Raw genomic sequence first — 25193 nt, forward strand, 5'->3', positions numbered from 1 at the left:
ATGTATAGACATGAGAAAAAAAAGATTTGAAATATTGAAGACAGAGTAATGACACTATGAGATCCTCCCACACCTATATGAGGAAGACCCTAAAGGCTCACTATTAAATTTTAACACAGATTTCTAAAAAAATTATTGTGAAAATTTAATGATGATCATTTAGGGTGGGAGGGTTTCATAGTATCATTACTCTCGAAAAACAATGCATCTTGTGATGTATTATCTATATCATCCATTTTTTAAGTTTTTATAGATTTGTTGGATCTACACTATTCTTAAATCTTTGAATTTTATAATTAAAGTTGAAAACAAATTTTTTTGGCCATCATAAATATTTGTTGTACTCATCATATTTCGGTACCATTTGAGAGTGCGCCTTACTAGGATTGCCTTTTTTTTTTCAGAACCACACCCCGTTTTTAAAACATAAAACTATGGATTTTATCGTGATTCCTCGTAGGAACATTTAGGCAGAATCCAGAACTTATATTTCTGAGAAAAATTTAGATTTACAGAAGTCAAAAGATTTAGATTTCAAGAAGACCTGGATTTGAGTCAAAGCCGGGACTCTACCCTAAGTGTGATCCTCTGTTATTTTTGCTTTCAAAACTCCTTTTTGGTTCTTCAGGGATTCCCAGTGCATGTGATCAATGAAATGGCTAGAACTCTTTACGGCAGCGCAAAGTGGTTATAAATGTCAACATCTCTGATTCACCATGACTACTAATTCTTATTGGTCTTTGCATTGAGCTCCTGCTTTACTGTAAGTATTATCTGTTTCTTTCATCAAGAGATAAAAACTTCAGCATATTTTTGAAGCCTAATTTTTTATGAATTTTAGTATGCTCAAAATAATGGTTCTTATGTAGAAAGTGCTTGTGGTTTTGTTTTAAAATTACATGGTTTAAATCCTCAAGAAACATCCAGGGCAAGATTAATGCCTTGGTTTTAAAAAATCGACCGAAATAGTTGTACCAAACAGCGAAAACTGGTTTGCGTGCCACTATAATTTGTAGTTTTTTATGGTGAATTACAGGGATGAGAGAGAAATTGGGTTTTTGGGTTGTAAGCTATTTGTTTATTGTAATACCTTTTGTGAGATTTTAATTACATATATTTATATAACTGTCTAAACAAGGCAAAAAAAGAAAAGAAAGAGACGAAGAGTTATTTGAAGTAATCAGTTGGAATGTGAGGTTCGTGAATAACATTTATTCTATACTCTTTTAGTTTGTGTCTTTATTTCTATGTTATTATTAGTTTTTTCATTCTCTGGTAATGAAGTGACATTCTTACACTAATTTAAAAAAATTACTTAAAATTAAGTGTTGTTAAATGATTTCTCTGTTAATGTTTCAATAATGTAATGACCGCCATTAAGTTGGTTTTGTTCTAGTTACTGTAAGAACCAGGTGGCTTTTGCTTTTTGTTATTGGAGAATATGATTTTGTTTCTATGAACTTAGCCATTTTTTATCATCAACAGAAAAAACAATATGTGCATCTTTTTATTTTTCATGGTACATTTGAGCGGCATTTTGACACATCCTTTTTTAGATAATTATTTGCTTCTCAAATCAAGGAATCCTGTTTCAGCGCTCTTTTAGTCTTACTCAAGAAATCTTCATCCCTTCTGTTAGGGACTTCATTTAGTTCCTGGTTTGTTCTTAAACCCTAGCAGATAATTGTCTCATATTTGTACATGGTCGTTTTTAAGAATTTTCATCTTAGTGCTAAATTTGTATTTTGCATATTAACTCAAGCCATGCATAATTGTATCCATGTCTAATTTTTCAGGAATTTCAACCTGGAATCTTATTGTTTAGGTTACTCGTGATTCTCTCAGGCTCAAGCGTCATGTATGGTGGTGGTGAGTGTAATTGCCATGTGCTAGTGATCCTCTGCAAATTTTCACTATAAAAATCACATGGGTGAATGGAAAATTTGTAGAGGAAAGTGCACTAAAGTAGTTTAAATTTGACAAAACTTATCACTTGAAGTGGTGATTTGACTGAAGCAGTGATCTTTTGCATTTTTAGCTATTCTGATACTTATAGATGTTGCTTCTATAACTTCGAGCATAACATCTCATGCCAAATGGGAATTGGGCTTGGATCAAGGTGGTAGCAGCTGGGTTTTTATAACACTACATAGTTCCATTCCTATGTAACCTTGTCAAAAAAAAAAAAAAAAATCTCATGCCAAAAAGCCACATGAAAATTAACCAATGCTCCTGAAGAACTGTCAATCTGTTAACTGCCAATAAGTTCTATGCCGATACTTAAAATACTTGAAGTATTAGCTGGCTATCTTCTTAGGTTGCGTTACGTTCATAGGTGCACCTTATATAGCTCTCAATGCTTGAATAAAATTCTGCTTTATGGTCTCCCAGTCATTTTGTAGAATACATAATTGTATGCTAATGAATTTTGAGAGTATGAGATGTACAAGAAGTTGTTCTAGCAGTTTCTTTTTCCTGAAAGATTTATTTGAACTCTAAGACAGTTGTTCTGGTATTTGCTTTGCACTAGAGATGGGTGGCCTTTGTTTTCGAGAGTGCTAGTAGTTTGGGCACATGTAATACTCTGGTTCAGTTGGTAACTTTGGTAGAAGGTTCCAAGAGTATAATAATTTTCTTGTGGAGTGCAAGATTTGTAAAATAATGCACATGATCTTCTCTCTTTTATGAAAGGCTCCTTCGAAGAGCCTCCTAATGTTCCTGTGCTCCCATAAGATCCTTTGAGAGTGTCGTTTGTTAAAACATGGCTGTCATATAATTCTGCTCTTTAAAAGCACTACTTCTAGTATATGATTGTTTCAAGCTTGTTACATGTCTTCTAGAATTCTTTGTCGGGGCATTGGTTTGAGTCTTCAGAACACTGCCTGCTTTGTCTGAGGCAGGGTACTGAGTTACTGGAGTGATGCATTTTGGTTTTAGATTGCTTAATAGTTTCTAAGCAGCATATATCATTAAACATACATCATGGCTATGTCAAGTTCCTAATGTATCTCATTTTCTCTTAATAATTCTGATAGTTTAAAATTTGAATGATTGGACTTCCATATCTATCATATTGTTTAGCTATATTGGTTTTTGTTGTCTGTAGATGAAGTCTCGGCCATAGTGTTGGACTTGGGGTCTCACACATGCAAAGCAGGTTATGCTGGTGAAGATGCTCCTAAGGCAGTCTTTCCATCTGTAAGTATCTAACAATGTTAGCATTAGTTTCCAAGGAGTGATATTTTATATTTAGTTGCATATGGATGAAAACAATTCTCATGATGTAAGTTATCTCTTGGTCATTGGGCTTTCTTTTGATGGTGTTTAATATGATACTGCATTATGTTTTAGCAGCATCAAGAGAGTAAATATGCATTTTTTTGAAAGAAATCCTTTTAATCTCCTCAATAATTGAGTAATTGGATGCCTGTGCCAAATCACGCGGGATGCACTATTTGATGCTAGAACTGGAAAAGACTATTTGACGCTAGAACTGGAAAGGGTGTAGCTATGACATAAAGCTTAACCTCTCTATGCAGGAAGCTATCGGCTTCTCCATTCTGAGATCCTTTAACATGAAGTACCATGTAGTAAATTTGACAGAGCAACTAAATTATTTTATGGCCCAAAAAGTAAGTTCTTGATGTCAGGCATGGGAAGAAGATTGAAATTTTTTTTTTTTTTTTTTTTTTTAAATAGGTGAGTTTTCAATATGGGAAGTAGGGAGAGGCTAACTTCCTCTAATGAAATCTTATCTCAAACGAGTTCTGTAACATTGATGTTATTGGTTATGTGATTTGTTGCATCAGTCAGTATACCAATGAGGCGATAAGGATTGGCTGAAGAAGCAATCTTAGGGAAGCAAGCATATTGGAGAAAACATCCACCCATAAGGGTAATTGAACTGGTTATAGCAGTTGAGGGCTGTACCATTTGGTTTGTTGTGAAATCTTATGCAGGTTACGGTATGTTGGAGCTGATTAAAGAGTATGTCACTTGGTTTTGCTAGAGAAGAGGCACTAGCGCTCATTGGGGACCTTCTCTGGCCTTCTGTTTTACTTTTTGTCTTCTTCAATCCTATTTGTGCTCCTCTATTTCTAGATAATGCCTTTTCAAGGTCATTGTCAACATTTATGAAGAATATTGAAGATATTCATACGGCAAAATAACTTCCAATTCTTCAGTTTGCGATTTATCATTTGATGGGTTTATATTAATAGGCCTAAAAATGGAATCTTGCCTTGTTTTGGGTTATCTACCATGTGTCTTTGAATTTTTTTGGGTTATGTACAAAAGACAATGTTGCATGATCTGTATTGATGCAAGAAATATGCTGTATTAAAGGTTGTAGGATCCATCGAACAATCGGGGTTAGATGATGCACTCAAGGTTGAAAAGGAATCTGAATCCGTTTCTGAAGCTAAAAACGGTATCAAGACTTCAGATTCTGATAAATCTAAGGCAAAGCGTAAATTATATGTGGGTTCTCAAGCCCTTGGATATCGCAGGGACTATATGGAGGTCAGGCAGTTTTCTCAAAATGGTTGTGATGTTTTACAATGATTTGGCTTTTTTGTGGTCTTCTGATAATTTAAAAGATTTGCCTTTCTTAATGTGTTGGTCTTGATATTTGATGCAGGTGCTTTCACCCATAAAAGATGGACTAGTTGTGGATTGGGACATGGTAGACAACATATGGGACCATGCTTTTCGGTAACTGACATAATTGTCAATTATCTGTCCTTTATCAGTCCTTTTTACATGCTTTTAATTTTCCTCGTCTTTCAGCTGTAGTTGATGTGCTTTTCATGCTCTTGGTGTTTGCTGATTCCAAAATATGCTATAATTTTTCGTCAATCATTGTTTTTATGCATATGGATATATGTGAGAATTATATTTGCAAATCCTACCTCGGTGGTATTTGCTGATTGCGAGATATGCCTTAGTTTTAGGTCAACATTTTTTTTATGCATATGGTTATGATGTGGGAAATTAGATTTGCAAATACTTCCTTGGCTAGGTTTAGTCCTGCTCCTTCAAGTCATCCATATTAAAATTTGTTTTTTTTTTTTTGGGGGGTGGGGGGATGCGGGGGGAATGAAACGAAAAGAGTAGGAGGAAGGGAGAGTGATGTGAGAGTCCAAATTGGTCTCATGCACCTCTGAATATTAATAACACTAGACAAAGGCTAAAACTATCCATACAAACTGGAAATAGGACATATAGGTCCTATTAACTTAAAATAAAAGAGAAAGAAGGACTTCTAGTGCTCCCCCTCTGGCTGGAGCATAATGTCACCCATCCCCAGCTTGGAATAAATTATTTGAAACAGATTATGGTCAAGAGCTTGAAAAAGGTGTCTGCCAACTGATCATTAGATTTCACGTATAGAGTGAAAACCTGTTTGCTAGTGACCTTCTCTCGAGTAAAATGAGTCTGCTTTGATATTTTTAGCTCTCACATGAAACACTGGGTTGTTGCTTATATAAGTTGCAACGTAATTATCACAATATATCTTCATCGGTATCTTCGGCCACATCAATTTACATGCAGTATGTGCCGTTGCTTTATATTCAGCCTCATTACGGGATCTAGCCATAACATTTATTTTCTTACTTCTCTATGTTAGTAGATATTCACCAATAAATGTACAGTAACATGTGGTAGACCGCTGCCTGTCAGATGGAGAACTTGCCCAATCAGCATCTGAGTAACTCTCAATGGTTAAATGATTATTTGACTTGTAAATCAGACGACTACCTGGAGCTTCCCTCAGAGACCTCAAAATTCTACGAACAATATCTCTGTGAGGGATCCTTGGAGAGTGCATAAAACAACTCCTGCACTTATTTAAAAAACAATATCAGGCCTAGTAATGATTGGATAAATCAGCCTGCCTATAAGTCTTATGTGCTTTCCTAGATTCTGAACAACTCCCCGTTATCAACAAATAATTTTGTATTTGAAACCACAGTAGTATCAACTAGTTTAGCCCCTAAGATTCTAGTCTCTATCAACAAATCAGTCACGTATTTTCTTTGTGACAAGCTAATGTCATGTTTTGATCCGGTTACTTCGATTCCTAAAAAATTACCTTAGCTTAGCTCAAATCCTTTCTGTTAGGTGCCTCTTCGAATGACTGATTCCTTTTTTATTATTGCCTATCGATATCATCAATGTATACAACTAAGACAATTATCATGGAGTCCTGTTTCCAGATAAGCACTTAAGCACTTAATGGTCTGCATGGCCACTTCGAAATCCATATGCCATAGCAATTTTACTAAAATTTGCAAACCATGTACGTGAGGACTGCTTATCCGTAAATGGCTTTATTTAGCTTACATACCTTCTTTGACTCTCCTTGAGCAACAAACCTAGGTGGTTGCTCCATATACACCTCCTCTTATAAGTCACCATGAAGGAAGGCATTCTTGACATCAAGCTGCCAAAATAGCCAGCCCTTGTTTCTTGCTACAGACATATTCAGAGCAATCAATGCAAACTGTCAGAGAACTGGCCAGAACTGGCTGGTTCATGGGGGGAATTGATAGGTTCCCGATATTTTACGGGACCCGGATTGGCTTGACCAGTTCCCGATCCAAATTGGCTGGTTCTGATCTGGAAACCTTTCTCTCATCGACTCTTCATATCTATTATCAAACTCACGAGGCTTGTCCTTTGTGAAGTTTTTCAATTTCCCCCTAGCACCAAGGGATACTTTAACAGACCAAGTCCATACAACATAATAGGACGGATGCAATTTTACTGAAGTAATTTGTATCCCCACATGTTCAGAAGACTGAAGGTTCCGGTTTAATTTCATTAGCAATGAATGTATGAAATGAAAGATAAAGTGTCCAACTAGGCTCAACCAAATACAATTACTCAAATCAAGCCTAGTAGAATTCTAGGAACAAAATTTTTTTATATTAAAAAAAAGGGAGAAGTACTTATCATTATGATCTGAGCATAGCCACTTTCTCACACTTAAAAAAACTACAACAACACCATATTATCTAGATCTGAGCATCACCACGCTGCCACTCTTGAGTAGACCGGGGCAGCACCTATCCAATCGAAAAACTTGGGTTTTTTTGAGATAGAACTTCTGTGAATTATCCGTGTTTGCCTACATACCTTGATCTTTAAAGAGGAATCACACGAACAACAACATCACCATATGAAACACAGAGCCATATGGGTTTCTGCGACACAAAAAAAAAAAAGAAAACTAGGAAACAACCCTGGGGTCTAGATCGAATAATCCTAGGAAGTAAGACCCTTTTTTTGTCAGGGTAGGAAAGAAAATCAAGAGGGAAGAAGAGTAAAAGGGAAGAAGTATTTGGTATAGAAAAGAAAAGCAAGAGGGAAGCGAAGGATCAAAGCTCTGACACCATGTTGAGAAGGGAGAGAGTGAGAGATGAAAAGAAAAGAGGGAGAGGAAGCAGAGTGACGTGAGAGTCCAATTTGGTCTTACGCACCTCTCAAATCAGTTTTATATTAATAATAGTGGAGAAATGGCAAAACTGGCCATACAAACTGGAAATAGGACATATATGTCTTATTCACTTAACATGTACGAGAAATAAGGATTTCTAATAAGATTCATGGATTATTCCATTCAGAATTAATTTTTGTTGATCTTTGTTCATTACCAATTTTTGAAGTTTTTAGTTTTCTCAGGTGTAGAAGGCATTTATTTATTTATTTTGTTTAGTTCCTCAATAAGAAGGATGTTTCTCTTCTATTCTCTGTGCCAGGGAACGCCTGTTAATTGATCCAAAAGCGCATCCTATGTTACTTGCAGAACCATCTTCTAATCCTCAACAGCAAAGAGAAAGGTGATATATACTTATGAAATATATATTGTAGTATCATATTTTGGGCATTTTATATGTGCACATTGTGCATTAGGTATTGGAGTCAAGCTATGTGCATGAAAGACCAAAAATTGGTTAATGTTTTTAAATATCTATGTATTTGTCTGTAGTATGTATTCACAAATGAATGTTTCCTTATGTTCATATGTATCTACCTAGTTGTATCCTTAGAAATGGGAAAGAATACCTTGTGTTAGATGTGGGGTGTATATGGCACACCATGATGGCATCCACTGTCTGCTTCTGACACTGTACAATGGAAGTAACCATACGGAACAAATGTCATTCACTATTAATTGTATCTGATGTCTACCACCTGTCATGGGGAATGCCCTTGTGGTCTACTATATACTATGCACTGCCTGTGTGTGGCATGATCTTCCTGATTTCGATCACTTTTCCACTGGTGGCTTTTGAAAGGAATACTAAATTTTATTTTTTTTATCTTATTAATGCAAGACTTTAAGTTTCTCTTTCATTTTTGGATTGGGCCATTGAATCAGGAAGGGCTCATTCACATTTTCAGTATGTGCATATTGCTATTGTTTTGTTTGGATAGCATAGGTTTGTTTCCATGGAATGCGAAATTTCTTTGTTTTTGCTTTCTATTTAGCTCATGATAGGTGGGATTCATGACTAGCTGGATGAACTACATGTTTGATACTTATTATTTTTTCTACATAGAACGAAATTTGCCGTTTCTTCTTATTTGTGTTGTGGATATGTTCTGATAATTGTTTTGGTGAATACTACAGGACAGCAGAGCTTATGTTTGAAAAATACAATGTTCCTGCTCTGTTCTTAGCCAAAAATGCTGTATGTTATTGTTTGCAATTCATCTCGGTTTTAAATCGTAATCATGATTAATTAATGTTTGTGGTTCTGAATACTCTACTGTTCATCTTATCTCCAAATTTACTTTTAACTGACTCTATTTTATCATTGGGTCAATGCCAGGTGCTTACATCATTTGCTTCTGGGCGTGCCACCTCATTAGTTGTAGATTGGCAAGTGTCACAATGTTTTTATATACTTTTGCATTCCTTGATTGTTGTCATTGTTGTAAGCATTTACTGGTGGAATTGGTTGTTACCAGATCTGTTCCCTATTTCTCATTTGCTCTTCGTTTTAACCATTTGATATATCATGCTTGTTCTTGATGTGTGTATTAATTTCACTTATTTACCATTTTTGGCTTTGTGGATGTTCCCTTATATCTGGATGTGGATTTCATTGAAATTATTTTTTGGAGGCTTAATTTCTTTTTCTTCCTGAAAAGGTGTGTTTGGTTTGATTGAGAATGAACAACTTTTATTTGTCATAGATTACATGCCCATATGTATATTACTGCCGTCATGGAGGGCCAATGCATACACACCCATCCTCCCATCTACCCACACACACATATGGTGAACTAATGAAAACTTGGCCCATCCCGTCATGCTGTGATATGCTTGCAATGTTTAAAAAAAAAAAAAAAGCATGGAGAACAAATAAAACACGGTTAATTTGAACATTTCGATAGAAAGCCTTGACAAATTGATGTTTAAAATGTGCACGCTCTCTCTTATGCATATCTGCATGCATGTACGCATGGACAAACAAATTAATCTGACGTCTTTGTTTGTTGAAATATTGGTGTTAGCCATATTACTTTCTATAGTCACAACAGATTTTATTCAAATGCGAACGTAAATTGTCGCAATCTAAATTGCTTCAAATTCATGATAGTGCTAAGCTGCATTGAAATGGACTACCCTTTCATTTGATATCATCAGTGTTTCAAAAAGCGCTAGGCCGCCCAGCGCCTAGGCGGGCCCCCTGAACCTGGGCGGCCCAGTTGAATCTAAAAAGGATTCTACAATCTCTAAGAGTATATATATTGTATAAAATATGAAACTTAGGTATTTAGGGCACATCAGAATTCAAAGTATACTACACATTATCACACACTCCATAAGCATAACTATAAGTTGGTCCATATCCAATTAAAACTTAAAATTTACCAACCAAATTACCAAACGAAAGTTACTAAATACCAAACCAATAGAACTACAAATCCACCATACACAACCAAGAGGAAGAAAACAAAAATGAAAGTAACACTTGAAGACTCAAAAGAATCTTCAAAGTTTAATCATTATTCATCATTCATCATCAGAAAAAGTAGGGTCAACCGCATTTGCATCATATTCATCGGAGTCGTCACCCTCCTCGACATGTTGGTCGTCCTCCTCTATCTCTTTTGAATCTGCCTCTTCTTCCTCCTCTTCCTCCACCCTCGTCCTCTGCATAGAAGATCTAGTGGCCTTAGGATAGTCGGCTGATTTCTCTGAAGCATCCATGACCATGTCCCATGTCAATCCTTCATGCCCCTCGACCTCATCATCATCAACTAACTACTCCATAGCATTGTCCTCATTTTTTGATCTGATGGAGTCTCTCTTATCTCTCTTAGCATACCTGTCCTTCAAGAGTCGATTATACTTGACATAGACTAGGTCATTGAGCCTCTTTGATTCAAGCTTGTTCCTTTTTCTTTTTAAAATGGTTTCTAAAATGTTTGAGGTTACAAATAAACCTAAAAACAAGAAATTTGGCCCTTTAGTATAAAAAAAAAACGACAAAAAATGCCCCTACCGAAACTCATTTCCGCCATTGGGTGGGACGCAGGTCCTGGGCGCCAGCCCAGGTTTGGGCGTTGGGCAGCCGCCTAGGCGGATTCCAGGCCGCCTAGGTGGGCGCCTTGCGTTTTCTGCTTTTTTTTTCGCCCAAGCCCCCAGAACTGCCTAGGTGGCCGCCCAGGTGCTAGGCGATCCGCTTTTTGAATCATTGGATGTCATTTCCCCATTGGCGTATGTACTCGCTAAAGGGGATCACCTTGGCGAGTCAAGAGTTCTTTTTTTGGCAAACCATGATTGATCTTTCTAGATGATTGCGTAGTGTCATTACATGCTTGGGTTTTATTTGTGAATTGTGATAATTTGAGTTATAAAATTGGTTTGTGCTAGTTACTATCACTAACAACAATCGCATTGTGTTGGGTAATCAGTGGCGGCGGCTCTACTACTGTTGCTGCTGTACACGATGGCTATGTTCTTCAAAAGGTTTGTTGACATATTGCCATCCATGCATTTTATAACCAGAAATGATATTCATAAATTCTAAGTTTGATTTATCAATTCGTTATTGTGGGTAATCTTCTGTTTGAACATCCAAATAACTCATTGATGGCTTCTTATTTAAGTTGTATTTTTGAGAGTGGTGGTGTTTTTGAGTTTGTTAATCTGCCTTGGCATTTTATACCCTTTTTCAATTTGTTTTTCTTTAATAGGCTGTGGCATCATCTCCTATTGGAGGGGAATTTCTGACTGATTGCATGAGGAAATGCTTGGAAAGCAAAGGCATCGTGGTGAGTCACTTATCAGCATTTACAATTTGCTTTTTTCTTAATTTATATACTGTAGAGCTACCATAATCTTGGATTGGCCACTTTGTTATGTGTTGCAGCTAAAACCTAGATACTCATTCAAACGAAAGGAGGTACGTCCAGGGGAATTTCAGGTGGGATTTTTCACACCAGCCTCAATCTTTTGTTAATTGTGTTTATTCCTGTTGCCACTAACAGTTTTATTTTCTTCCACCACTTTTTTACTTCATAATTTTTGCTGCTTTCCTTTGTACTGGAGTAGCTCTATTGAGTTTAAGCAGGAGTGTTACTGTTACATCCCATTGCTTTGTGGTTTAGAGTTGTGAAGGGTAAGGTTGGTTATGACAAGAATAGATGTGTGCAATCACAACAGGATTGTGTTATATAAGGTGGAGTTAATAGTACACCAGGTTTAGGTTCGGCATGTACTTGGGTTAGACTTTGTGTTTTTGTTTGGTGCAAGTTGGAGGTTCTGTAAACCTGGTTTCCATGCTTGGCCAACCTTTGGATTTGGGAACGCATGGAATAGGTTGTCAACAATAGGACTATATATTCTGGTTTTTAAAGAAACCTCAGTGATGGTGAAGGAGATCTCCATATTGTGTTGTACAAATTTTCTTGTCTTTACGTTGGAATCTTTATATGTTTGGCTATCCTAGACATGATGCTGACAACTGTCAGCCCCAAAACCATGAATTGAATCACTTACATCTATCTCATGTAATGTTTTTAAACTCAGACTCCTGTCTGTAACTGGGTGGGGCTGAGTCTGAGTCAGGGTGACTTGACGAAATCTTAAAAGATACAACAAAAACACCTTGGGAACCAGGGAGATTCGGCCAGTTTCCGAGTTTTTCCACTCGGGCCTGGTGTTGGGTCCAAGTGACTTGCCTGTGTCGAAGTCGGACTTGGAAAGTTTTAAGACACTGGTTTCATGTTTAGGTTCGGCATTTACTCGGGTTATACTTTGAGTGTTTGTTTGGTGCAAAGTGGAGGTTCTGTAAACCTGGTTTCCATGCTTGGCCAACCTTTGGGTTTGGGAACACATGGAATAGGGTGTCAACAACATGACTCTATATCCTGGTTTGCAAAAAGGAACCTAGGAACAGTGAAGGAGATCCCCATATGATATGCGGATATTCTTGGTTTTGCTTTGGATCTGCACCTTTATCTATTTGGCTATCCTAGACATTATATTGATAAATACTGCTTCCCAAACCATGAATTCAATCACCTAACATCTATTTCATGCAATGGCTTTAAACTTAGACTCCTGTCTAGAACTTGGCAGGGCTAAGTCTGAGTCAACTGTTCAGACTCAGTTGAGTCCAAGCCAGACTAGTGGAATCTTAAAAGATATAACAAAGATACCATGGGAACTAGGGAGACTCGGTCAGTTTCCGAGTTTTTTCTATACTTCTTCCCACCTGGATCTGTAATTATTGTGACCTGTACTTCCTCAAAGCATCCTTGACAGTCTTCAAATAATTGTTTGTGAGCTCCACCTATTTCTTAAGTAAAGTCTCTTTGAGCTCATAATGTGTAGGCGCCTTAAACTCAGGCCCAAGTTGCTACATACTTTCAACATAGTTTGGAAGTTCTTCAAGCTAGCTCCATTGAAAGAAATACTCCCTTGATATCAATTGCGCTTTGTATTGACATACCTGACTCCTATCATCCTTCATGAAGCAGTTATCTATGGCGAATTTCTTCTTATCTCTAACCACAGTCTCAGATCAGGCGAAAAATAAGAAACAAGATGCCCCTTTACTCAAGATTTCTTCTGTTCAAGCCCCCTTTGTGTGCTATTTCTAGTGGCCACCTCGAGCTCCCCTTCTGCAACATAGTTTTCTTCTCCAAAAATGATAGATGATTTCATTATCCTCATATTTCTCCCCCTCTTCTTTCTTCGTTTGCCTCCCCTCCAAATTGTCAACATGAGGTGATACCTTAGTGCATGGGGCTAGATCCTCTCTCTAATGCCGGCCAAATGTTTTTTTAGTTGATGTGTCATCATCATCAGAACCTTTTCCCAACTATTTGGGGTCAGCTACACTAATCTTGGTTCATTATTTTGCTTTATCAATGGCCATACCCTCGGGATTCCATGAATCCTGAAACTAGTAATTCTTCTGGTTCCTATCATTTTCATTGGGCGTAGTGGCATAATTCTAGTGTTTCAAAAAGCGGACCGCCTAATGCCTGGGCGGCCGCCAGGCGGTTCTGGGGGCCTGGGCGCATCTCCCAGACCTAGGCGCCCCAAAAAAGCGGATATCCCTAGGCGCCGGGGAACCCGCCTAGGCGGCTGCCCAGGGCCCGCGCCCCGCCCATGGGCAGAAATGCCCCTCGTTGAGGATATATTTGGGTCATTTAATTAATACTAAAGTTGCAAAATTATGGGTTTTAGATTCATTCGAAACCTAAAACCCATTAGAGCCTATCTTAGAGAGAGAAACCCAAAAAAAAAAATTTCTACTGGGGCGCCCGCTTGGGTGCTGGGCAGCCTGGAGCCCCCCTGACTGCCTAAGTGCCGCCTAGTGCTTTTTGAAACACTGCATAATTCTGACCTAAATCACCTTATTTATTTGAACTTGGAGATGACATTGTTGCCTACTGAACAAAAGGAGTAAAGTAACTAAACAGTAACACCCAAGCCTGAAATATCCACAAAACCAAAACTCAGTCTGGAATAGTTATACTATAAGTCTATGATGCAACAAATCAAACTCCAATCCTGAAAAAGTAACCCAATCTTAGAAAATATGATCAACAAACCCAAACCCAAACCCATACCAGAAAAAATTAAAAAATTAACACTAGAAAAAATATCACAACTAAAACGCTAATACTGGAAAATTCACTAAACCCCAGCTAAATATTTGGAAAAGTCATCAAAAAATGGAGAAGGGTTAATGAGTTAGAAAAAAATTATAACACTTAAACCCAATCTTAATAAAATATTAATAAACTAAAACGCAACCCCAATCTCAAAAGGGGTAAATCCAACCGTTGAAGAGATAAAAAATGCAAAAGTAAAAACCAATATTGAAGAAGAAGATAATCTAAAATCGAAATACACTAACGTTACAAAACCTTATCAAAGTTAGTTCAACTAATTGAGCTTTTACTATCTCTGCAATTCTCACAAACGATCGTTTTCTATAATTATTGAATTTGCGAGAATTCGTAAGTAGCCAAAATTTTCTCAATGTTCGGCATTGTGAACGGATATCTGAGCATCGACTTTGTTTGCAAGCGTTTTTATGGGATATCCATTGCCACCTATCATGCATGCTATCTACTGAGTTAGCTTTTGATTGAAGTAACAAAATATTTTCTCATGTTGAATTTGTTATTTTGTTCTCTGATTACTGAACTTGGACAACTTTCCATTAACAATTAACTATGACATGACATTTTCTGTATTTTGAAATTCAGACAGTGGACCTTGATTATCCTAATACAACTGAAAGCTACAAGATGTACTGTCAGGTAACTGATTTCTCAATGGCATTTCTCTTTATTGCAAATTAAAGTTCCCAAGTTATGCTCTGTGTCTGTTGTAACTTTCTTATTCTCTTTCATGTCAGAGGGTAATCGCTGGTGATACTAAGGAATCTGTATGTCGGGCACCAGATACAGCATTTGATGGTAAAACTGATCCCTGTAATTAGATACTAATTTGTTTTTATTTATTCCATTTGAATTTGAATGACTTCACCTTGTTTAAATCTTAGTAATATAGGTTGTCTCTCTCAAGGTATGGGATTATATGTTTGGATGTCGCAGCATCAAATGATTGCTAAGATAGTGTCAGGGTAAATTAAAAAACTGTGCTAGTGGACCATGTTTCTTTTAGCCACTTTCCCACTGCAGATCATTTATGTGATCTTTGTTGTCTCTCTCTATCTCTGTCTCCCTCTCCTGTGTCTGAGTTGCAGGTACGGGGTGGGCAGGAGCACCTACGTTCTAATACTTTTTAAGTAGAGTAATCATTTTATACATTTGTGATGCATAATACTTTTTATTTTCCGTTTTAGCTAAATAATTACTTTCCTGTTTGAGTTTGGCCTCTAATCATTTCTGGGTTCGTATAATTAATTTTGCGTATTGTGGATCTCATGGAAACTGTTCATGATCATAATTTATTTCCTGGAACTGGTTTGGATAGTCATGTTGATTAGTGAAATTTTGAAATATTTGTGTTTTGAAGATGCCAATGGTTATCATGCTTTTGAACTCAATTAGTAGTTTGAGTTATTGTTGTAGATGGAACATCAAATTTTGGACTTGGTATAACCTGAGTTGCATCCCTAGTTATTAAATTCGTTTGATCCCGATCTGAATGGGCTTTCCCTAACCATTTTTGAAAGCGAAGTTGATGTTCAAGTTTGGAATAGGCTATTCATTACCATTTTCCAATAATTTTTGCTATGATCCAGAAAGCAAGCACAAAACCGTAAAATGTAGAATTTTCAGGAGACAGAAATGTAAGGTTACAGCATCATGATTGCCACAAGCACAAAGAGTATCATCATAATTGTAAATGTGATTTTGGCAGTGAAGAACAAGCACATATCGTTATGCTTTTTGCAAGCACAGAGAGCAACAGTAACATTTCATTGAAGCTGCAATGCTTGTTTGTGTGAATTACTGGATTCATGGAATTACTGGATTCATGGAAGTTCAACCAATTAGGTCTAAGAAGGTTGATGGCCTTAAACTTTCCCGTAACTCATCCCATGCCCAGGTAAAAGGATATGGTTGTGTTAGGTAGGCTACCAACATAAAATTTTGCCAAAACCCATCATGAATCCTGATAAAGGCCTTTCATAGAGCAGAATGGAGAATGGAGAATCAGGATTCATGTAGCCGACCCCAATTAATTGGGAAAAGGCTAAAATGATGATGATGGCAGTTCAGCCAATTATAGGCTTGCCTAATAAATCTTGGATGGCAAGCAATGTCTACAAAGGTTTGCCAGGAAAATTTAGGACATGAACTTGCTATACCTATCACTTGGTTGAGAAATCTGGAATAATGCAACTTGCCATTCGAGTTATTGTACCATTGGCTTTAAATATTATCTTCTGATGGATGAAGATGGGTAATGTTGGTTGCCTCTCAAGATGGTGTCAATGAATGCTTGGTTGCCTTTCCACTGTCCACCTCTATATGTTTGTCAGTGGATCACGCAAAGGTTTCTTCAAAAGCTCTAGAGGAACTAGACAAGGAGACCCCTTATCTCCTTTTCTATTTTCAGTTGTTGCTGAACCTTTTAGCAGCGTGTTTTGGGAGTATTATGAGGCTAAGTTACTTTGAGGTTTCAGGTGTCACCTAATGCTCGTTCAGTCTCCCATTTACAGTTTGTGGACGACCCCCTACTTCTTTGTGATGCTTCCAGAGAGAAAATGGAGAAATTGCAGCTGTTCCTTTAGATGCTTTGAGATGTGACATGTCTCAGGGTTGGACACGGAAAAGACGAAATTTATGGGTATTTTGGTCCCTGATCATGAGCTAAAAGGGCTCTCTGAGGGCATTGACTGTGGGGTTTGTAGCTTGATAAATAAGTATTTGGGGTTGTTATGTTCATGAAGTCAGTATGGGACGAGGTCGTGGGCCGGTTTCAGAGGAAAGTTGATTTATTTAAGGTACGAAGAATCACCTTTATAAACTTCACCTTGGATAGTCTAATCATATGTTTTATGTCCTTTCCTGTTCCAGCCTCAGCGCTAATCACATAAAGAGGTTGATGAGGGGTTTTTGTGGGGTGGTATTACAAGAAAAAAAGATACCATCTCATTGTGTGGACACAGGTTTGCAATCTGAAAAGCAAAGGTTGATTGGCTTGAAGGATGATCAGATTAATGGATACAAAGTGGTGGTGGATCACGGCAAACATCAATGGGAAGAAGTGGTGAAGGCAGAGTATGGCGAGGAGGTGGAAGGAGGTTCAAAGCATATAGATCCACTCATGGCCGCTCTGGGGTCTGGGAAGGAATCAATAATTTCAGGCCTGGTTTTGCAAAAAACAAAAGGTAAAAGGTTAGCAATGGCCAAAATACTCGGTTTTGGCTAGACATATGGAGTGGGACAGCATGCCTTAGACATGTTTTCCCAGGTCTATTTGCTTTGCTCATTATGAATTAAATAACAATGAGCGAGGATGTAAAAGGCTCAGGCCACTCACGACAAGGACCCTATGTCTGAGAAGACCATTGAAGGGGGATAATATCAAAGCTTTAAAAAATTCGACTGCTGCTCTAGACCTTCTTAGTCTTGTGACTCTTACCCAAAGAAGGAAGATATTCTCACTTAGGGGCCAGATAGTAAAGCTGAGTTCCCAGTACCTCAGACAAGTTTTCCCAGGTCTATTTGCTTTGGCCATTATGTGTGAAATAACAATAAGCGAGGTAGTAGAAGGCTCAGGTCACTCACGATATGTTTGCAACTGTTGCATCTATTTAACTTTCCTAGTAACCATAATACTCCAAATAGGTCTTTGTTTTGTTTAAAGAAAACTGTTTCCACTATTTTAGCTAGCATTGGTAACCAAGATGGCCTAAGGGAATTTCTCAAACAAGAATGAAGAAAGTCATATCAAACAATAGAGTAAAAAACAAGCCTGAGCTTTTATCAAGGTTCTCCCTCAAGTTGGATAGCTGATCATGGTTGTTGTGGACAGTTTCGAGATTTGGAAGGTCTCACTAGGCTGTTATGGGGCCTAGGAAACTCATGTGAATGCAATTTTTTATGATCTTTGTTGAGCAAGATTTCATCCAAACGTTTTAGTCCTGTCTGGTCACACTTTTCATGCGTAGATGCTAGTTGTCCAGCTTCTTCCAAAATGTGAGGAGTTAAATGCACTGTGTTGCTGATTGCCTTCTTGAATTGAGCTAATCCTAGTCCCTAGAAAGTCTAGTTTGTCTTTGATGGAATTCATCATATTCCATTAGGCTTGAAAGTTTAACCATAAAAACCAATTGCTAGGTCCAGACAGGGAATATTTGAAACCCACTTCTTTGAGCTTGACCTGTCGATTGGTTTGCTGGACTGGTCAAACCATGCAGGAGACCTAGAGAATTTGGCTTCTTATATCCCATTGATAGGCAGTCACATTCTTAGCATCAAGAACTAGAAGTTCATGCATGATCTTAATCATTCTTTTGGTTTTTTGCATGATAGTACTTTATCTATGCTAATTTTTATGCCTAGTTCTGGTTAATATTCCTCTCAATCTTATCAATACGCCTGATTCTTGTAAGAATTTCCTATTATATATAAGCCTTTTGTGATTGGCAATCACTGATGTTTTCATCCAACCATGGTTGTTCAATGATAGTTCTTGTTCTCCTCGGCAATTTCCATTTGCAGCAATGCTTATGGTTGAAGAAGATTTGTATGTTGATGAGCACAACATTAAGATTAATCGTAAAAATTAACTTTGCAATAATAAGTAATGTTCTGCCGAATGCAAATTTTTATTGGTCTGGAAATGATTGACAAATAAGACTGACAATGAGGGAAAAATAATGGGAAATTGTTTTACTAATTATATATATAAAAGTTTGTAACTTCTGTAGAATATGCTGAATCTGAAACAATATTAATTTTGCAGAAACTGCATACACCAACATTCCTATGACACCGTATGAGCTTCCAGATGGACAGTGAGTTGTGATCTTGCTTTGTCTTTTCGTCTCAAATCAATTTTCTTACCATGAAGTTGAATTGGTTTAAAACATAGTAGGAAAATTGCTATTGGTCCTTTCTATGTCAACCAGTGCCCAGTAACTACTAATGTATTTTCTTTTAAGGGTGTTATAGCATTTTATGGTAGCTGGGCAGGTCCTAGTTATTTTGCTTATTTCTAAATGAAATTGTTCAGTTCCTATTGTTTTCTCTTGTCTAAGGGTTCTTTTTTAAGCTTGCATATTTTTTATTTTTGCTCCTGACAGGACGATAGAAATTGGGGCTGACAGATTTAAGGTTCCAGAAATTCTGTTTAGTCCATCCTTAATCCATGTGGGTAAATTTTCAGAGTAGGTTTTCAGATTTAGAAATCAAATTCTATGCTTTATATGTCCCCTTCTTATGTTTCAATTTGAGAAAATTATAATGAAGAATGTAGGGAAATAAGAACCCAATGGAAGGGAGAGATCTTCTCACTGAATCCCGTTCCCTCAAATTAGGCGATTCTGTTTATTATTTTTATTTATTTCTATATTCTTGAACATGTTCTTATGTGTTCTCATGCCGTGTACATGATCTGACCATCCAATTTTATGCCATTTTCTTTAATTTTCAAGGAGATAGACCCATTTTAACTGCCGAATGTAGATTCTATGGTTGGTGTAAGAAGCGTGAGGACCTTAAATTTTCCCTTAACACTTCTCAAGCCTGGGTAAAGGAGGTGGGTTGTGTTAGGTTGGCATTCAACATAAAATTTTGTCAAAACTTTTCATGAATCTCGAATATATGTTATTTGCTTATGCTAAGGTGTTCCCCGTAAGCGACATGCTAAGTTGGAATTCGTGAACAATGAAAAATGAGCAATGACTAGCTAGGGCGTTCCCTAGAAGCGACACGCCGCAGTGCCGCCAGTTGCGGTTAAATTTAGGCAAGGTTTCCGTGTCATCCTGGATGAGTGCTGGTAAAGAAGCTAGTCCAAGAGAAAAAGAATTCGCCTAACCACATGGAATATAGGAACGCTGCCAGGTAAGAGTATGAAGTTAGTGGATACAATGAGACGAAGGAGAGTAAACATAACTTATTTATAAGAAACTAAGTGGAAAAGAGAAAAAGCTAAGGAAATAAATCGGTATAAGTTTTGATATATAGGAAAGGATAATAATAAAAATGCATAGGCATAATAATAGATGGATATTTAAAATATAAATTAGTTAATGTCAAGAGAGTAGGTGATAGCCCCTTATTAATTAAACTTATATTAGGGGAAGAGATAATTAATGTAATTAGTGCTTGTGCACCACAAGTAGAAATAGAGGATAGAATTAAAAGACAATTTTAGGAGGACATAGATGAACTAGTCCAAGATATACCAAATGGAGAGATGACCTTTTTAGGAGGGGACTTAAATGGACATGTAGGAAAAGATACTAAAGGATATGAAGGGGTACATGGGGGATATGAGTTTGGTAAAAGAAATGAGATGGGTGAGGCTATACTAGATTTTGCTATGACCTACGACCTAGCAATAGTAAACACCTACTTTAAAAAATACGATGAACATTTAATAACCTATAAAACTGGATCACATAAAAGCCATATAGACTTTTTCCTAGTTAAAAAGCTAAATCGACTATCACGTAAAGGCTATAAGGTTAGCCCAGAAGAGAGTTTGACAACCTAAAATAGGCTCGTGATTATGGACGTCTGGATAAAGACATGGAAGAGAAGGGGTGAAAGTAATAGGTATCCAAAAACCAGATGGTAGAATTTAAAAAATGTGAAAATAGACTTATTTAGGGATAAATTAGTTAAAAAAGAAAACTAGACCTCTGAACATAGGGTCAATGTTATGTGGAATGAGATGACTGACTGTATTAAGAAAGTGGCAAAAGAAGTTTTGGAGAATTTAGAGGGAAAAGAAATTTTGATAAGAAAAATTGATAGTGAATTGATGAGGTTTAGAAGGCCATTAGCGAAAAATGATCATGTTATAAAACTTCGCAATATAATAGAAGCGATCAAAACTTAGGAGAATATAAAAATGCTAAATAAATAGTAACCAAGGCTAAACTTAAGGCATATGATAATCTATATTGTAGGCTGGGAACAAGAAAAGGTGAAAAAGATGACTTCGAATTAGCAAAAATGAGAGAGAAAAAGTGTAGGGATATAAACCTTATTAAATGCATTAAGAGTGAAGATCAAAGGGTTTTTGTGAAGGATGAAGAAGTCAACGAAAGCTGGAGAGTTTATTTTCAGAAATTATTAAATGACGAACATAATGAAAACATAGCGGTAGAAAAAACTATTAATATAAATGAAGATGGGGGTCATAAATTTGTTCGTAGGTTTAGGATATCAGAAGTGAAAGAAGCTTTGAAGATGATGAAGATGGGGAAGGCTTTAGGACTTAGATGGTATCCAGATAGATGTTTGGACGTGCATGGGGAAAGTTGTTAAACAAGGTGTTGAGAATAAATAAAATGCTAGATGAATAGAGGAAAGTAATGTGGTACCGATTTACAAAAAACAATTGAGATATATAGAATTGTGCGAACTATCGTGGGATCTATATTATGAAGTTGTGGGAGAGAGTGATTGAGCAAACGAATAAGGATGAAACGAGTGTATCAGAAAACCAATTCAGTTTTATGTCAAGGAGGTTAGCAAGTGAGGCTATTTTCTTGCTTAGGCAACTACTTGAGAAGTTTAGGTTGAAGGGAAAAGACCTCCAAATGGTCTTTATTAATCTAGAGAAAGCTTATGGTAGAGTACCTCAAGATTTGATTTGGTGGATGTTGGAAAAGAAAGGAGTCTCCAGACACTGCATTGACTTGGTGGATATTGGAAAAGAAATGAGTCTGCAGATAATGCATTGACTTGATGAGAGATATGTACGAGGGAGTGCTAACTAGTTTACGAACAACTAGTATAGGGATGAATGAGTTTTTAGTGACAATAGGTCTGCATTGGGGGTCAACATTGAGCCCATACCTCTTTGTCTTAGTTATGGATGACTTAACTAGGCACCTACAAGATGAGGTACCGTGGTACATGTTTTTCACGGACTACAGAATTTTGGTCGATGAGACCTGCAATGACATCAACACAATTAGAACTTTAGAGGGATGCTCTAGAATTCAAAAGGTTTTAAAATTAGTCGGACTAAGACATAGTAATAACAAGAGTAGAGATGAGGAAGTAGTTAAGATTGACATCTAAAAAATACCAAAGAGAGAGCACTTTCGATATCTTGGAGGATAATCCAGATTAATGAAGAGATTGAAGAAGATGTGGCACATAGAATTAGAGCTAGGTGGGCGAAGTGGAGATGTGCAACTGGAGTTTTATGTGATCGAGGCATACAGTAAAGCTGAAAGACAAGTTCTATAGGAAAATTGTGAGGCCAACGTTGCTTTATAGGACGGAATGTTGGGTGGTCAAGAAAAAACATACCCATAGAATGAGTGTAGCTGAGACGAGGATGTTGAGATAGATGAGTGGCAAGACAAGAAGGGATAGAATTCGAAATGAATATACTCAAGAATTTAGGTGTAGCATCAATAGGTGATAAGACGAGAGAAAGTAGACTTAGATGGGCTAGACATGTGTTGCATAGACCTAGTACAACACTTGTTAGGAGGGCGAGTAATTTCAAGTGGAAGGCTCAAAAAGGGCATGGGGTAATCCCAAAAGGATATGGTTGGAAGTGGTGAGAAAAGATATGAGAACTTATGGCCTCATTGAAGGTATGATCCTTAATAGAGCAGAATAGCGGGCCAAAATTCGTGTAATTGATCCCAATTAGTTGGGAAAGGCTTGGACGATGATGATGATGATGATGTAGATTCTATGGTAATGCACAAAAAACTCAGTGGATTTTGGATTTCCTTTTTTCAAATCAATTTTACTTTTAGTTATCCAAAACCCTATAAAAAAATTAAGTTAACTACAATAGACAAAATTATAATTCAATTTTGGTTGCTTGATATGATTATGTCAATGATCAGTTACACTATAAATTGATTGCACATTGTGCATATAATATTTTGTGTTGATTTTATTGGATCATTTTTTATTATTTTATGTTTTCTCATATACTCTCTATAGATGATTCCTGGGATGGAGAACCTTGACAATTCTACTCCAATTCGTGGTCTTCCTCAAATGGTAAGATCTCGTTTCTTTAATCAAGGTTGTGTACAACAGATTGAATGCTGTCATGGTTTCTGGCCACATCTCTCTGCTTACAGTAGCAGTTCCAGTTCATCACTAATGAATCTCAATATATCTAGGTTATCGATAGCATAAATAAATGCGATGTGGACATTCGTAGGGAGCTATTCAGCAGTATTTTGGTAAGAATTTCATTTTCTTTACTCCATGATTTATTTATTTTAATGGTTTATATTCTTTGGATATGGTAAGCTTTTAGTCAGACCAGACTTGAGCTGGTGCACCATGTTAAAAGTATTGGGAATGTTACCTCAACAGCATGAAATCTCTGACTAGTACGGTCAATGTCTTAGTTCTCCTTGCCTTGCCATCCAAAACACAATTGGTCATATTAAAATGGACTTATTTGTAAATTCGTTTGCATAGCTGCAATGGCATCTGAATTATAATAAGCCATATCTTAGCCTTGTGTACCTTTCTTATTTTATGCAAGGACCTTGACATATTCAAGGGATCTGTGGTATTGGCTTCAAATCATTGCTGATACACACAGACACACATATCCGTTTGCTCTTACCCATTTGCTGTATTATGTGCAAGTAAAGTTTTAGCATATATACACTTGTCTTTGATGCAACTATTGATTTTATGATGATATTTGATTTAGTTGATGGTATTTTTTATGTTTCACAGCTTGCTGGAGGTACAGCCTCGATGCAGCAAGTGAAGGAGCGGCTTGAGAAAGACTTAATGGAGGTAAGATCATACTAAGGAAGTAGCTTTTTAGAACTGTAGTTTTTTAGTTTGATTATATCTACCTTTTAAATGTAAATCCTCAATTTAGTTGATACTGTTATCAGTTGTCCTTTAAAGATGGCAATATTTATTTTATTATAATGGTCTTATTATGAAATTGGTTTGTACACCTACGAGTAATTGCAAGGCCTTCTAATTGTGATGATTTAAGAACATTCAGTAACTTAAAGAGCTTGTCTAATCTAGTGGGGTCTCTTAATTCAACTTTTACTCTACCTCACATATTTACATACTCACACACATGCATAGTGCAGTGAATCAGACTTTATTAAGTATATACATTTTGTTGCATGCATACTTGCATTTTGGCAAGGGTTTGCCTACATATGTGGAATGGTTCTGGATTTACCATGAAAGAATAATCACCTCATTGTCGGCTTTGTTACATTCTGCAGGAAGCTCCTCAAGCTGCACGAGTAAAGGTGCTAGCAAGTGGGAATGCGACTGAAAGGAGATTCAGGTCTAGTTTCTTCTTTGCATCTCTTTCTATTATTGCAATTCCCACGATGTCCGTGGATTGATCATCTTTTACTATCAACAGTTCTAGTAGACCATTTGCTTTTGGTGTGTGTGTGTGTGTGTGTGTGAGAGAGAGAGAGAGAGAGAGAGAGAGAGAGAGAGCATGTTGGATTATGTATGGGGGAGGGAGGGAGTCCATGTGAGAATTTCTGTGAAGTGCATAAATTGCTGAGGTTGGTTGCTTGTTCTCCTCATAAAATGCAGTGTATGGATTGGAGGGAGTATCCTGGCCTCCCTTGGCTCCTTCCAGCAGATGTGGTTCTCCAAATCTGAGTATGTCCCTAACTAGCACAAATCATCCACTCTCTCTCCTAGCAGTACTGTTTATTTCACATTCATATTGTGGGAGCAGGTTTGAGGAGCATGGCGCGTCATATATTCAAAGAAAATGCCCTTGAAAAGCGTTTTGGAGAATTAACCCGAGGCTGAGCGATTGTATGGCACTTCTCATCAAGCTGGAAAATCTCATGTAGAACTCTGGTCTATGTCAACCATTATTGCTGTTACGTATTCATTTAGAAGTTATATGCCTGTTCATACTCTAGGCATTTTTGAAGTATTAAGTTAATACTTGAGGCATTTTTAAATTTAATTATACGGGGAAATTCATGCAAAACATGTCCATTGCTTCACCTTTTTATGTTTTATTAGGTTTCAGTCAGTCCCTAATGTAAGTG

General features: G+C 37.0%; 1 protein-coding gene and 1 long non-coding RNA gene across 20 annotated transcripts; both read left to right on the top strand.

Annotated features, from left to right (window-relative positions):
* The first annotated feature begins 359 nt into the window (after nucleotides 1-359).
* On the top strand, nucleotides 360-25132 carry LOC18448944 (actin-related protein 4). Of its 19 annotated transcripts, none has more exons than XM_088871255.1 (24): nucleotides 360-763; nucleotides 1557-1658; nucleotides 1797-1869; nucleotides 3107-3198; nucleotides 3540-3632; nucleotides 3810-3895; nucleotides 4345-4521; nucleotides 4640-4713; nucleotides 7764-7844; nucleotides 8639-8699; nucleotides 8841-8890; nucleotides 10936-10990; nucleotides 11218-11295; nucleotides 11394-11447; nucleotides 14752-14805; nucleotides 14904-14964; nucleotides 18932-18983; nucleotides 19272-19338; nucleotides 23116-23175; nucleotides 23301-23363; nucleotides 23875-23937; nucleotides 24393-24457; nucleotides 24721-24789; nucleotides 24869-25132. In XM_088871255.1, exons 7-24 carry the CDS (start codon nucleotides 4516-4518, stop codon nucleotides 24912-24914), a joined length of 1059 nt encoding a protein of 352 aa, XP_088727381.1. In that variant the 5' UTR covers nucleotides 360-763; nucleotides 1557-1658; nucleotides 1797-1869; nucleotides 3107-3198; nucleotides 3540-3632; nucleotides 3810-3895; nucleotides 4345-4515; the 3' UTR covers nucleotides 24915-25132. The 19 variants fall into 19 exon arrangements, 11 of the variants coding, with proteins under 11 accessions (XP_088727381.1, XP_088727385.1, XP_088727376.1 ...); XM_088871259.1 differs by having other exon boundaries at nucleotides 11394-11426; XM_088871250.1 differs by lacking the exon at nucleotides 1557-1658.
* LOC148783912 (uncharacterized) lies at nucleotides 15880-17350 on the top strand. The gene is made up of 2 exons (XR_016058950.1): nucleotides 15880-16964; nucleotides 17097-17350. It is a non-coding gene; the product is annotated as an uncharacterized LOC148783912 (long non-coding RNA).
* Nucleotides 25133-25193: the final 61 nt, after the last annotated feature.

The sequence above is a fragment of the Amborella trichopoda genome, chromosome 1, assembly GCF_054954075.1.
Source record: "Amborella trichopoda isolate Santa Cruz 75 chromosome 1, AtrichopodaSantaCruz75HAP2 v2.0, whole genome shotgun sequence".
Classification (NCBI taxonomy): Eukaryota; Viridiplantae; Streptophyta; class Magnoliopsida; order Amborellales; family Amborellaceae; genus Amborella; species Amborella trichopoda.